The 16,131-nt window shown below is 45.7% G+C and overlaps 1 protein-coding gene across 8 annotated transcripts in view; it reads right to left on the bottom strand.

Moving 5' to 3' along the window:
- The window catches only part of NCOA7 (nuclear receptor coactivator 7), a 227,631-nt gene that overhangs the window by 18,099 nt on the left and 193,401 nt on the right, over positions 1 to 16,131 (bottom strand). For 7 of the 8 annotated variants that reach the window (XM_075597252.1, XM_075597247.1, XM_075597251.1 and 4 more), the window contains one exon: positions 1,414 to 1,561. In XM_075597252.1, the coding sequence (XP_075453367.1) occupies positions 1,414 to 1,561 (148 nt within the window). Of the gene's footprint in view, positions 1 to 1,413; positions 1,562 to 16,131 lie in introns of those variants that run through there. The other variant, XM_075597253.1, reaches the window with a different exon arrangement.

Genomic DNA, 16,131 nt, shown 5'->3' with positions numbered 1-16,131 from the left:
ACCATCCCTTTTTATATATCTGGCTGAGTTGCAATCTATTGGCCGGATGTATGGGGATAAAAGACTCATGGTGGGGATTACCTTCAGTTCTACTCGAGTTAACTACAAATGGAGGCGCTGAAACCAAGAAAGATTATTCAATGTGCTATTCCGCAATATTGTGCGAGTGATGATAAATGCGCACCTCATCAAAACCTTGGCTAACAGTGGCTTTGCTAAATTGGATAATAGACAAAATTGGTGTTTGTCTCATCACACCAGAGGGCCCATTTCCCAATGTTTTCCTGTGCCTATGCTGCTCCCAAAGGGGGTTAACATTACGTGAAACTGGGACAAATCTGAATCGCTGTAAGTTCAAAGTGATCTGGAGTAAATCACTTTGGACTTTACGCGACACTGGAACAAGTCCGAATCGCTTTAAGTCCAAAGTGATTTACTCCAGATCACTTTGATCTTACAGCGATTCAGATTTGTCCCAGTGTCACGTAATGTTAACTCCCTTTGGGATTATTGAGCTCTGTGGGCACTCATCGGTCTAGCTCTAAGGCGACTGTGAACATTTACTCTGCACTGTCAGCCGGTCTGCATACAAGTCGTGGAACTTATTGTAATAGCATGTTGCCCTCAAGGTCTTATCTGTTTCTTGGGCCATTTCATTGGGACTACACCCATTTTTATATATCTGTTTGTTTGCTCATAAGAGGTTCTATTTGAGGGTCTCAAGGGAAGTACCACAGCCCAACCTGGTCTTTTTTTGAATGGACCAGAAGGGGCTCACCCCCGAAACGTTGCCTCAGTTAAATTTGCTCTGCACTTTCTTCCCACCCCCCGCCTCCTCCCTGTTTTCACTCCCCTTCTATTCGTTGGTATTTTTGTGTAGTATTCCCCTGTTGCGCATGGTGTTCCAGTTTGGACCTTTATCTGCACTCATTGTGCTGTGTGAGATTTGTGTAATTTACATCCTTCGCTATATGCATCTACGGTGATTGTGTGTTCACTGTGTATCTGTGCTCTCTACTATAACTTTATTAGCAAGTATAATATTCTATATGTACATATACTGACATTGTACGTTCACTGTGCATTTCTTGGTATCCTGTCATGACTTTTTTTATAACTTAGGAAAAATGAAGAATAAATGTAACTTGGGTATGCCAAAAATTATTTTTACTATGAGTGCTGGGAACCCAGTTGGAGTTGTGTAGATGTTTAGTTTTCTAGCATTAAACTGGTCAATTATAAAGAAATAGATTTCATTTACAAAAGTATTTGATCAATTCACTATTGTTATAGGTATAGCCAGTTACAAACTATATTTGATTATCAGGTTGCTTGGCTCCAGCTGCATTGAACAGCTATTTTTGTAGCCATGCCTCAAAATCGGTGCATTTCATACACGTCTCAGGGACTCACCTCCCAGCTTTTAGTAGAGGGCTCGCTGAAGAAGTTGTCAATCATATCCAGCTCGTCCTTCTCCACCACCACAAAGCCTTGATCTTTTGCATCTTTGCCATAGACCTCTGGTGACCACTGGACAAAAAAGGTGTACAGATGGTCTACCCTGCAGAAAAACAGCATGTTAAGTAGAGAATGGGCAATAAAGCTGTGATGACCGATTATAACTGAAGTCCGCAAAGAGCGAAGCACCGAACCATGGTTTCACAGTTCAGCTACATTTCATTTAACCAGAATTAAGTTTCATCTTCAAGACCGACCCGCAGGCCAGGTTTTCAGGAAAACACATGCCTAAACAGGTTGTCTGACTCATAACTAGTCGGGACTGGGCTTGCCGAGTCATTAAAAAGAGCTGTGTCGATGCAGGATGGAAAAGCAGTAATGGTAAATAAAACAGGGCTGCAAAACTAGCTTCATCTTACAAGCCAGAACTGGTTAACACTACAACTGTTCTGAACTACATAGCCCATGCATATCTGAACAAGCCCATACGGAATCAAAATGAAATATGGCTCAATGATACTTCTATCCTGACAAAGTTACCCAACGACATTCTGACAGATAGTATTGAACCAGATACTGTAGTAATCAATTCACAAACGGAACAAAGATATTGTTTTTTTTTTGCAAATTACAAAAATACAGATATTTGTCTGTTTGAAAAGGTCATGGGAAAGGATGCTTAAAGGTGAAATTTATAAAACATTCCCCGTACGCACAAGAAACTATCAGTCTGCCCATGACCTAGATGTGGTTTATATTCACGGTAAAAGCTGGATTTGTTCATAATGCATAACAAGTCTTTACGTAAATCAGATTTCCCAATGCCACATTACAAAATGACATCAGTTTCACTTACATTTCTTTTTGCGCTCTATATCTACATCAGGTTTTTTTTGCCAGTATACGGACAAGAATCACAACAATCAATAAATCATAAAGTGCATGGCCTGATTCTTTGATGGCTACAAGAGAGCAACATGTCTGTCTTATCTGCATGTTAACATTGCAAAACTATGAAACAAATAAAATAATAATAACCTATGCCAAGTTTACATTTTATCAAAAAGCATGAGCGCTGGGTCTCTAGTGTCTCTTTAGTAGTAACCTCATGCCAAAGGGAACACAACCAAAACCACCTGCAGAAATCACCGCCAGCTAGGTGATCAATCTCCAGGTGCCTGGAAAACGCCCCCTTTTTTCCCTTCACACAAGGAGGAATTGGATTTTCAAATCCAAAAAGAAAACACTCAGGATCAGCAGCTTGGATTTGTCAATTTTTGGGGCCATAGGAGAAGTGTAAAAGGTCACATTTAAATACAAATACAGTATATTTTTATTTAATATTCAAAACATATTGAAATTCTGTAAATAGGACTACAAACATTGTATTCATCCAAGTCTCTGTTTTTTTTTATTTGCAAAGTGCCAAATAACCTTATCAAATGCGATTTTAATGAAGTATATCTGAGTTGATGGTCAAAGAAAGAGCGTTAAATCTTGGTTGAAGCAGCAATTGCAGAGTCCACCCTTAGATATTTCACCTTTGCAGTATTTGGCCGTCATGGATAAGAAAATTTCAAATGGTAGAAAATGTTGATTCCAGTTTGTCATGCTGCAATAGTTTTTTGTTCAGCATTATTTTTAAAATACATTTCAGACAAGTTACTTAAAACTACCTATTGTATAACACAATTGTAGAAACATTGTGTATGTGAATGTATATAAAAAAAATTAAAGTTAGGCTATATAAAATTAAGAGCAATATTCGGTTGTAATCACACCAAATTGTCCTAATGATACAAATCAAAAACATCTACTAAATAAAATAGGCTCTTCTATAAGGACTGTTCATAACGATCATTAAAATGGAGCCATAATAATAGGATTTAAGCCATTTGAACACTCGTATTTGAAGAACAAACCACACTTAAAACCAGCCCTGTTATGTATCCGGACTATAACCCACATAGGGAAGGGGGAGGGGAAAGAGAAAACGGGAACCTCGCCTTAGTAGGAGCCCGGCTATCCCTTATACACGTTCCAATTCCCGTGAAGATGAATAGTGGCCGTATTCGTGAAAGCGTTCCTATTCTGGCCCAAGCCCACCATGGCAAGTGAGTAGGATCAGGTAGCTAAACGCATATCCTTTAAATGCACACAAGTCCTTCTATTTTCTGTAACTTTTATTGGAGGGGGTATACAGAAGGTATAAAATAACTGGCAGGCAACATTTGTGGGGAGAAGGTAAAAAAAGAATGCTTTTCTGGAGGGACAGTGAAAGGTACATCTACTCACTATTGCTGCTGGTTGGACAAGAAAGCATGCTTTCGTTTACAAGCAGGCACATAAACATGGGGTATACCAGCTAGCAGGGAAGGATAGCCAAACCATCTCAGATTTGAGTAGAGGGGACTCGCCAAGGCAACAGGCTGGGAAGCCTCAAGGGAAAACAACAATGTTGAAATTTTACACTGAGGAGCGCTGGCAGCCTCAGAACAGGGAAAATATGCAATCTGGTTCCAGGACAGTTCCACAGGAGTGTCAATGAGGATGTAGAAGTACTCCCGGAACCAGATCTCTTGAGGTTCCACAGCCCCTGGCGTGCTTCTGCCTGGGCGACAAACAGGAAAAAGCGGAGCAGAGCAGTGAAGTATTGGAAAGGGCTGGAGGCAACGATAAAAAGGCATTAATTGGGCAAAAACAAGTACAAGGTTAAAAAACAAACCAAAAAAAAAAAAAAAAAACACGTTTCACGCCGTTTCTAGCGCTTTATAAGAGAGAATGAAAGCTGGGTCTCTGGTGTCTTTAGTAGTAACCTCATGCCAAACATGCCACCCCCAAAACCACCTGAGATGATCAATCTCTAGACAACATAGAAATCATGAATGTTATTTATAAAATCAGAACAAATGTAACTTTAGAATCATATACTTAAACTCAGAAATATCGATAATATATGTCTATGATGTTGTCTTTGAAGGTTTAATAATAATAATAAATAAAAAAAAGTGGTATCTATTTGTTTTATATATGCTATTTAATGTTTGGTGTTTTTACAGCTCTTACAATGTTTAGTATTGTAAGTCTTCTCTTTGGGAACAGAGATCCGGCCGGGTGGGTATTTTCCAGGCACCTGGAGATTGATCACCTGGCTGGCGGCGTTCCCTTTGGCATGAGGTTACTACTCAAGAGACACTAGAGACCCAGCACTCATGCCCTTTGATAAAGCACCAGAAAACAGTATGAAATGCATTAGAGAGTTTTTTTTTTTTTACCTTCTTGTACTCGTTTTTGCCCAATAAAAATACCTTTCATCTTTTGCCTCCAGCCCTTTCCAATTCTTCACTGCTGTGCTTTGCCCTGTTTGGTCCTGCCTAGGCGATACCAGAAGTTTGTCCTGACCAGAAATCGAGCACAACTTCCGTGATAGCCTGCCTTGCTCTGACCTCCTCCTTCACCCGACTTGGACATTTACCTGTGCCGTCTCAATGCAGCCCTGTTTGTCACATAGCACAACGTTGCAGTGAAAAAAATTAGTGAATGAAAAGCGCTAGTATTATAAATGTGCAATATATACAATTATGTAACCATTCCAATAATAATTCCAATAGTACCCCTGAAGAAGAGACAGGTCTTGAAATGCGTGGGGTGATTTTTGGACTCATCGACACCGTAGCTGAATCCGTGGAGTTCACATGTTATCAGTTGCAGCCGTGCAGGGAAACTTTGATCCCCAGGCGTGCAGCTGTCAATGGGAGACGCGAGGAAGACACCGCCTCACACGGAGGGAACAGCTAGGAGATTCCAGCCATAAAGAAACCTACTTACCAGGCGCAAGTTCGAGGGGCTAATTGTAAGTAGGATTTCAGTTTTAACCTGCCGGAGAGTTGGTCATATCAGGATCCATAGATTTATTCACATCAAAGCTCACTTTGCAGCATATCATAGTGCAGTATTTTATGGTTTTAAAAATTCAATAAATTGTATTCGAGGAATATTTTTTTTTCCAGCACTGCAGTGTTTAGCTTATTATGAATTGCAGTCCTGTTTACCTCTAACTAATTGGTCAAAGATAATGCACTATTGGTGCTTTGTTTCTGTCTTTTTCATTCACATGTTCGAGAACTGTAAGAATCTTTAGAAACCACACGTCAGCATAACAGACCGGGAGGAATCCACAGAGGGACAATTTGCTTGCCGTCTACAAACATTGGGACTGTCATCCCTGGTGCCATACAGGTCTATTTTGTGTACATAGCACAACGTACCACTGTGTAATGGCATAATTTTGACACGAAACTTGTAGTAACATAATAGTACATTTATAAGTAAATAGTCATGTTTTAGTTTATATTGAGCCGGAGGATGATAAATGGCTATGTGGTGTTCGCTATGAGAAAGGATTATCTTGCGTTAATTAGATAAACTACTACTTATTATTCTCTTCAAAGTCAAACTGGTTGCAGTAATAAGCTCGTCAAATTCAGGCCCATTAAAAGCAGCCATCTTTGCTGCTCATTTGTTACACATTTATGTATATTTCCTACATATGTATTTATAAATTTTTCACCTTATTTGAAACAAGTGGTCCAGAGGAGATGAACCACGGCAATACATATGTGGATATGCGGGTTCTTGGGATATTCCATTTTGAAATTCCCATACAAGAATTCTTGTCCAAAGGAAACAATATGGCCACAGGTGTGAGCTGCATTCTGCTGGCCAATGGGAAGTCGTGACATCATTGTGATAGGATATTGTAGCTTTCAATTTAGTGACCCTGCAGCCAATTTTGTTTATCCTTGCAAACACTAGCTGATTACCATCCGCTTTCTTATGAAATTATCTTTTTGATTTCAATTTTGAAGTAACTGTCAAATACCCACAATTTTTACCTTCGAAAAGCATGCTAAGCATACTAATCACAGGACCTTTGTAATTCCTATAGCATTTCTCCTTACTTTGACATAAGCCACCAACTAAAGACCCTCCCAAAAAAACAAAAAACAAAAAACAAAAAAACACCAGTACATGCCTTCAGTGTTATTTCTTTTTTCAACTGCAAAACTATTGGAAATATCAAACATTAAGATTAAAATGCCTGATAGGTTTTTACATAGCTGCATACTTTATTGCAATATCAATATGTCACAGTGGGACTGAATTCTTAATTGAACAAGGAAATTTGGAATTCAGGCCTCAAGTTTTAGGCCGCGTTCACACACGGGGCTTCGCGATCCAGCGTGCGCACGCCTCCGTCTGCTAGGCGATGTGTGATCATCCCCAGCAGACGGAATGATGCGACACAAGGCGACATCTAGGAAGTGTGTGTGAGAGCAGGTCTATGTGTGAGCAGGTCTGTGTGAGTGTGTGTGTGTGCGTGCACACGCGCTTGAGCAGGTCAGTGTGCGTTTGAGCAGGGAGCTTATTATTAATTGCCATTGACAGCTTGCTGAGCTGGGCGAAACGCGTAGAGTGGTGTTTTGGTCTAGTGAGGGATCCGTAGCTGTACCTTCCACTGAGCAGTGACGTCACACGCGCCGGAGGAGAAACGGAGCTGAGCGTTCCAGGCTGCAGACGGCTGATATCCAGAGCCAGAGAGGAGGCGGTGAGATCGGATTAAACCCCCTAGAATCACTGTGATTGTGATAAATGCTATTTTAATTCTAGCACATTGTAAGTGCACATTTTATATGTTTATATGTTCATATTCATTTTATAAAGTTTTTGGAAAGACAGATCGCGCTATGTAGCTTTGTTTCCTCCCTATGTACACCATGGTTACCCTGACGAGATAAGCCTGGAGGGATATCCACAAATACACAGATACTACCTGGGGTGGCAGCCCAATCTGCCAACTGCATGCTTACCACTTACATCTTGTAAGTAGATAGACCAGCAGAGCCAAGATACCGTCATTAATATTTCATCATAGTCTCAACGTCTGCACTTAAATTTGCACTGTTTTCTTTTTTATTTCCCTATATTTTGCTCCTCCTGGATTGTTTGAAACACAATGAAATGGAATTAAACAAAGAATATTCCACTTTATTATAGCTCAGGCAGCCAGTGCAGACATTTTATAATTTGCCCACAAAGCGACCATATTCTGCCTGGGTTGAGAACTGAAACACAGAAACATGACACGGTAGCAGAAGTGTATGTGACTGTTCTGTGACAGTCCTAGTCCCATCGAGACTGTTTCATAATAGGTTTACTTCATAAAACTCTGTCCTTATCACACACTTTACTTTGAAATCGACCTAATAAACTATGGAAATTCAGCTGAAGCGCCTACTAAAAACAAAAATGACCATAGGAACAAAAAAACTGATAGACGCAGTGGAACTGCCGAGTCTCTGGCCAATTTCAGCAGCCAAAATCAATCAATGTAAATGTCTGGGCATTGATTGGCTGGTGAAATTGACGTCACGCTGCTGCAGCCAGAGATCACAGATTGAAAAGACTCCCGCGACTGCAGCAGCGTCGACGCCGTACTTTGCAGCCAATGGTAGTTTCAAGACTGAACACTACCATTGGCCGCCAGGAATCTGTGACGAACGCGCGCACGTCGTGTAGCGTGCTGGGTGAGCGGGGCCTTAACTCATTGATCTTACATTTGATACCTCATCTACTGGAAAGAACATAAGGTGACCTTCAATATGCCTCATCACTCAGCTGTACCTTAAAACATGTTTGGAGTGTGATTTTTATTTTCCACCTCCCATGTTTCTCCCCCCCCCTCCCTTTTTGAAGTGAAACTTCTTTTGCTGGCACCTACAGGGTTTTCATGGGGAAAAATCCTTGCGTTCTAACAAAAAACCATAACACAAGTGACGTCACGGTACTAATAGGTGCGCGCCATCGCGCAAAAAAAACTACTATGCCGGCTATCACCACACATGCGCAGTGGCAGCAGGACTCGGCGCTTGGGAGACAGAGGCACCAAGAGGCCGGCACACACACACACACACACACACACACACACACACACACACACACACACACACACACACACTAGTTAGTATAACTATACAAGTGCAAATAGACAAAACAGAGGTGTGTGCCGAGCACGCGCGCTCTAAGGCTAAGGCCCCACTGCACGCGCCGGCACAGCATCCAAGCGGCGCGTGCATGGCACTTCACCGCTATATGCGGTCTTTAGGGAGCCGGTTTTCGACTGGGGGGGGGGAGGGGGCGTGGCCAAAACGGCAGCAGCATGCAGGCAGTCGATTTGTAGACGGGATACCTATGTACAGTCTTTACCCCCTCCCACACCGCACCGTCCCCCTGTGCATCTGCTTCTGCCTCTCCTCCCAGGGAAGAAAAGCTCAGCAGCAGGAGCTAGCCGCAACCTCCCCAGCACGCAAGACGGGCACCGGGGAGAGGGGGGGGGGTTGGGGAATGCTGCCATGCTGCACAGGGGACAGTGCAGATTTCGAATCACAGACGTGGGTAAACATGCACACAAAACACACACTCAGACCTCCCTCCCGTAGCTCTAGACAGCTCCCCTCCTCATTGGCTCCCTGTGCACACGTCGCCGCTTGAGATCACGATCCTCGCGTTTCCCCTGCTGGCAGACGCGTCCTAGTGCGCAGCGAGCCTTGCAACGAGGAGGGACTGGGGTCGGCTCGGGAGGAACTTAGGTCTGGTGAGTAATGCGTGCCGTCGGATGCAGCGGGACCCATGCCTAAGTCAAACTTGTTTGCATCTTGCACCGACATTGTGTTTTCAATTTTAATGAAAAATATCAACATCACAAATACAATACCTGTGGCAAAAGACAAAGAAGTTTCACTTAAAATGCACGTACTCAGCACACACGACTTTTTCCCCCCCATTTAAGTGGAAACCAGGGTGTCTCCATAGCTGAATTGCGTTAATTACATCACTGGTAACCTGCTTGTTCCAAAGATACTTACGGGGAATGCTAGCTCCTGTACGTCCCGGTTGTTTAAATCCTTGCATCACACAGGCCAACAGGAAGCCGCAACGGATGACGTTATAGCTTCCTATTGGCCCCTGTAGCGCAGAAGATTGATAACACAATTTTTCCCTTGGATGGCACGGTACTGGCGCTGTGTTTACAGGTAAGTTGGGAACCATGGAGCTGAACTAACGTGGTTCAGCCCTGGAGACCCCCGCTTCCCAACTGTGTGGGGAAAAAAAAAAAAAAAAAAGCTGTGTGTGCTGTGCACGCGCATAGTAAGTGAAACTTCTTTGACTTTTGTCACAGAAATTGACTTATAACGCGCGTGCTCGTCACACATGTGTCAGTGTGTCAGTCAGTGAGTATGTATGTGTTTGTTTGTGTGTGTGTGTGTGTGTGTCAGTCAGTGTATGTATCTGTACCGGTCAGTGTATGTATTTGTGTCAGTAATTGTGTGTGTGTGTGTGTGTGTGTGTCAGTGTATGTCTCTCTCTCTCTGTGTTGTGTGAATGTCTCTCTGTGTCGGTCAGTGAGTGTATGTGTGTCAGTCAGTGTGCGTGCGCGTGTGTCAAAGTGTGCGTGCGTCAAAGTGTGCATGCGTCAGTGTGTGTGTGTATGTGTTTATTGGCAGCAGTACCAGCATCATGAATGTTGAGCGGGTCAGGGAGCTCACAGTGGGGGGGAAGGAATAGGCACATCATTCAGGGGCGGTGTTCGGTACATCACTGGGGTGTGCGTGCGTGTGTCAGTGTGTGTCAGAGTGTGCGCGTGCGTCAAAGTGTGTGTGTGTGTCAGTGTGTGTGTGTGCGTCAGAGTAAGTGTGTGTGTGTGTCATTGTGTGTATGTGTCAGTCAATGTGTGTATGTCAGTGTGTGCGTGTCTGTCAGTGTATGTGTATCTCTGTGTGTACACACCGTATGTCTCTCTGTCTGTGTCCTGCCCCCTCTCTCCTGACTCCCCCCACCCCCGACGGAGCTGCGGACCCGGGGGGCTCAGTCTGAGTCTTCTGAGCAGATACCTCCCCCACCCCCTGGCGGCGCGCTCAAACCACCCTATTCCCAGGCTGTTAGGAGCGGCGCTGGCCTCCCTCCTCCTGTCCATCGGCATGGCAGCGAGCGGGGAACGGCGCCGCTGCCAGCCGCTTCTGCGTATGCGTGGCGCGCGGCATGGCAGCGGGCGGCAGAACAGCGGCGCCGTGGCAGTTAGGAGCGGCGGCTATCGCCGCCGCATGTAAGCAACTGGGTGTGGGTGTGTGGGAGGGTGAGGGGTGTGTGGGAGGGTGAGGGGTGCGGCGGCGATTAGGAGCGGCGCCGGCGGCTATCGCCGCCGCCGCATGTGACAGGGGGCGTGTGAGCGGAGCGGCGTCCATTACGTGACGTCACTACCGTTTCACATTTCGCCCCCCATCTATCCAGTTTTATCCCATCAGAGGTGCCACTAAAGAAGTTTCACTTCAAAAAAAAAATCACTTAAGGGACTTTTACCAGACCCACATCAAAATATAATTTGTAAAAAAGTGCATGTATGGGGGGCGCATGCGCGATGGCAGAGAGAATGGATGTGTGATCCCATTGCTCTGTGCCCCGCTCAGAATCCAATGATATAAAACAACCTTTATTTTTCGAGAAAAAACGGGACATTATCTTCTAACACTCTGCTAACCCACCGAGATGGCGAAGCGACAGGCCAAAACCCCGAAATCAAAGGGGCTCCCACAGTATTTCCCCAGCACCAGAAACAGCGCGGCTGAGGCAGTAATGGCGCCAAGCTCGAATCAGGGCTCTGATTCAGAACGGGAGGGAGAGATGGAGGACGGAGCAAATCCAGAACACCAGCCAGTTCGGCTCTGCGATTTCAATCGCCTCTATACGGATCTCAAAACCCTCCTTCAGGCAGAAATAAAAGAGATGGGGAGGGAGATTGGGAGCTTGGGGGAACGCACAGGACAATTGGAGACCCAGCTAGATGTAACATCCACGGCCGCCAAACGTAACACTAAAAAAGTAACGGAAATGCTGACTCAAATCACCGACCTGCAGGAAAAACAAGAGGACGCTGAGAACCGCGAGAGGCGGAATAATATCAGGATCCGGGGGGTCCCCGAAGATGCAGGGGAGTGTGAGGAATTCGTGTTGAGATGGCTGGGAGAACTGCTGCCAGACGTCCCCAAAGAGCGGCTAGAAATGGACCGCTGCCACAGGGCCCTGAGAACGAGGCCCATGCAGTCTGAGCAGCCGCGCGACATTATTGCACGTCTGCATTATTATAAGACCAGGGAGGCTATCTTACGGAGAGCCCGGGAGACACCGTCGGTGGAATTCGAGGGGGTAAAGCTACTTATCTTCCAAGACCTGTCCCCCCTGACTTTGCTGCGCCGAAGGGCCCTTACACCAATCACTAAGGTGTTGAGAGACCACAATGTTTGCTACAGATGGACATTTCCATTCGGGCTGTCCGTCAGTAAAAATGGAAGAGCCCACTACATGAAAGAGTTGGGAGAGGGAGAGGCTTTCCTCCAAAAGTTGGGGCTCAAAGGGGCACCAGCGGCACCGGAGGAGGCGGAGGAAACCCCAGGTCCCAGCTGGGCAACGGCGGGTCAGTCTCCCCGACCTCCACGCTCCAGAAGTTGAACCTCATCAAAGATATGGTTCAGTTTATCCCACGTTGTTAGGGAACCAAGTTTATCAGTTCCCAGTTAAATTCACCTGGTACTATGTTTCAGGCATGTGTCCCCGTTACTGATCAGGTATCCGCATCAAGAGCCCCTCCGGTAGGAGAAAAAAAGCCTCGTTTGCCCACCTGAAAGAGACTCTGTACTTACCTGGGCAAGGACGGTTGAAGGCCCAAAGATGGCGACGTACACGAGGCAGGAGAAGCATCCAGCCTGGAACGCAGGAGCAGGAAACTACCATCAGCCAGGAAGAGAGCTTACACACATCCGTCCAGGTCGAGCGACGATTCCAAAATGGCGGCGGCCGGATGTTCGGGCGCTGAAACCGGAAAGGAGCGAGCGGCCATCTTGCAGGTGGCAAAGGAACGATCCGGATATCGCGAGGAAGTGACACGCGTCACACGAGAGGCCCGGAGCAGCGGGATATTCAAACTTACTTACACGCCGCGGCTATAGACGGAAAGGCAGCAGAGAACAGCAGCGGAGAGAACGAGACCCTATCCCCACACCTTAGAAAGAAAAGAGGATGTAGAGGCTGTGGGAGGCGGGTAGGGGGCAAGTAGTTAGTAAAAGACAGAGGGCCTATAAGGTTGAGGATGGTGACAAGGGCAGAGTATAGGAGGAGGGGGGGGGTAACCCCTAAGACCGAGGCAAGAGGAGGCAAGCTGAAGGGCTAGAGCAGTAGGAATAAGTAAGTAATGGGAAGGCGAAAGGGAAGTGATAATAGTTGGAGGACAAAGGGAAGTTGCAGGAAAGAGAGAGGTAAGATGTAGGAGGACAAGGGGAGTAGAGGAGGTAAGAGACGAAGGCAAAAGCGAGGGTACAAAGAGGAGTGTGTATGTTACGGAAAGTAAAGAGTAAGTAATAGAAAGTAGAAGCGAGTTGAGCAGGTTAAGCGGGTCAAGCAAGTTAGAAGAGGGGAAGGCATAATGAATAGACAGAGAGCACACCATAGAAGGTATACTAGGATGAGGGTAAGGGGATGAGGCCACCCAAGTGAATATGGAAGCATAGAATGGGGACTAGTGCAGCGGAAACAGGTGCCCGGGATAGCATCAAACATAGGTGTTAGTAGATATAGGATATAAAGGTTAAGGTTAGACCGTTGATATAGGAGCGGGGTGGGAGCTGAGGGATCTCAGCCTGCTCTGCGGTCCACATGGGCCAGGGGCTGGGAGGGGGTAGTCCCAGCGAAGTCCTTTGGGAGGGAGGGGGATTAAGAGGCGAAGTGTCATCAGACGGAGTCCCGGGGCAGGGGCCCAATCCCCAAAGGCATTGGACTCTGAGCCAAGTTGGCAGGGCCACAGCTCGGAGGTCATTAAATGTTTATTGTTATATGTGTGTCACCCCCCATGTTTTCCTGCTGTCTCCCCCCAACCCACAGGACCCACCATTCGAGGATCAGCGCGAGCGCCACAGGAAGGAGACTGCCGTACTTCGGTCAAGGCTATCGGCGAAGCACACAACACTACTGTCCCATGTTGCAGGTTCTATTCAACCCCGAGATGAGTAACGATCTGACCCTCATTTCCCATAATGTCAAGGGATTTAATAATCCAATAAAGCGTAGAATCGCCTTCCGGGATTATATACGTAGAAGGGCGGATATAGTGTTTGTCCAGGAAACTCATTTCTCTAAATCTAACCATCTCAAATACCTGGACAGACACTATAGGACCATTTTTATGTCCTCGGCGACAGTAAAGAAAAGGGGGGTAGCTATATTAGTGCATCGAAGAGTGCCCTTCCAAGTGGTTAAATCATATAAAGATTCAGACGGAAGATATGTTATAGTCACAGGCACAATTAATAACAAGGAGGTCACATTAAGCTCAATATACGCCCCCTGCGAACAGGCCCCGCAATTCTTTACGGCATTTTTCAATAAACTACACAAAGTGGCAATAGGTTGTATATTCCTCGCTGGCAACATGAACCGCACCCTAGACCCAGACCTGGACAGATGCACGGGGACTAACTTACCACAGAAACAGGACGTACTAACCATACTTCAAGGGCTACACGATTGTCACTTACTTGACATTTGGAGGGAAAAACATCCCACGGAGAGAACATACACTTTTTACTCACACCCCCACAACAGATACAGTAGGATAGATTACTTCCTGGTATCTAAGAAAGCGGTCCCCATGGTCACCCATACTGGGATCCATGATATTTCATGGTCGGACCATGCACCGATTGAGCTGCGGTGTGCTCTGCAGCCTCTGGACAGACCGGGGGCGAACTGGAAATTAAACGAGCTGCTGTTAAAAAACCCAATATCGGAGCGGGCGATAGGAGATAAAATCAAGGAATATTTTGATATCAACACGGGGAGTGTATCTTCCCACTCTACACTCTGGGAAGCCCATAAGGCAACCATGAGGGGTCTTCTAATGAATTTAGCAGCACAATCCAAACGAGCTAAGGAGTCCCAGATAAAAGACCTGCGTGGGAGACTAGCACACCTCTCCGCATGTCATAGTCTAAATAAACAGAGCGCTACCCTAAAGGAACTCTCTGACACCAAAACTAAACTCAATTTGTTGCTAAACTCCAGAGCCGAGAGGGCGTTGGCCTGGTCCAAGCGTAAGTTTTACGACAAAGCCAACAAACCAGATACCTTACTTGCCAATAAATTACGTAACAAACTCCCTAATTATAGTATTTCCTCTATCCGCACCAAGGGGGGGGACCTTACCTCCGATCCCAGAAGAATTGTTGAGGAATTAAAAAAATTCTACGAAGTTCTCTATGACGGAGATAAGGTCAGCCACACAGAAAATAGAGGAAAAAACCCAGAAATTCCTAAAAGAGGCGCGCCTTCCCAAACTGAGCAGGGCAGAAAAGGAGGCACTACAGGGTGACTTTACGTTCGAAGAACTATCAGAGGTTATAAAGGCCCTTAAGCCAGCTAAAGCTCCGGGACCAGATGGTTTTTCAAATTTATATTACAAAAAATACCTTAAAATATTAGCGCCACAACTATTAAAACTATTTAACGAGATCTTAGCGGGGGGCGCCTTTCCATCCCAGATGCTCCAGGCCTCAATCTCCCTGATCCATAAGCCTGGCAAGGACCCGGTAGACTGTAAGAGCTACCGGCCCATATCCCTGATCAATTCCGATGTGAAAATATTTTCTAAACTCATAGCTAACAGGGTGGGCATTGTCCTGCCAGGGCTAATCCATCCGGATCAGGTGGGATTTATTGGAGGAAGGCAGGCGGCAGACAACACAAGACGGATCATTGATTTGATCGATCTGGCCAATAGAAAGAATATCCCGTCTATGCTGTTGAGTCTGGATGCCGAGAAGGCCTTCGATAGGATTGACTGGTCCTATCTGAGGGCAGTACTAGGAGCATTTGGGTTCGAGGGACGCCTCCTAGAAGCCATCTTAGCCCTGTATAAAGGCCCCACAGCTAGGGTGCGCCACCAGGGCTTCCCATCGGAGCAATTCAACATCTGTAGCGGGACGCGACAGGGGTGCCCCCTGTCCCCTTTGCTATTTGCATTATGTATAGAACCCCTGGCGGCCCATATTCGCCTAAGCCCAGATATAACAGGGATAGACGTAGGGGACCAACCCCACAAAGTGGCATTATACGCTGATGACGTTATACTGACCCTGTCGAGACCGCTCACTTCCCTGCCCAATGTCTTTGAGATTCTGGGTGCGTTTAGCCTCATCTCCGGGTTTAAAATTAACCAGACAAAGTCTGAAGCCCTAAATATTAGTCTCCCGCGCCCAATGGAGAAATTAATCGAACTAAATTTTAACTTTAAATGGCAAGCCTCCTCAATCAAATACTTAGGTATCCAAATTACCAAGACATATGACTCATTATACAAAGCTAATTATCCCAAATTATTTCAAGCTTTAAGGGAGGATATGAGGGTGTGGGCGGGGTTTGGAATTTCTTGGTTTGGAAGAATTCATAGCATTAAGATGAATCTTCTGCCAAGGGTGCTTTACCTGTTCCAGGCCCTGCCAATACCATTGGTGCGGGCAGATATCCTCGCCTTACAGTCAAAGATCATGAAATTCATTTGGCACAAGAAGA

The sequence above is a fragment of the Ascaphus truei genome, chromosome 4 (assembly GCF_040206685.1).
Source record: "Ascaphus truei isolate aAscTru1 chromosome 4, aAscTru1.hap1, whole genome shotgun sequence".
In the NCBI taxonomy this organism is placed as follows: Eukaryota; Metazoa; Chordata; class Amphibia; order Anura; family Ascaphidae; genus Ascaphus; species Ascaphus truei.
The sequence above is the reverse complement of the archived record's forward strand: the minus strand, read 5'-3'. Positions and strand labels throughout refer to the sequence as shown.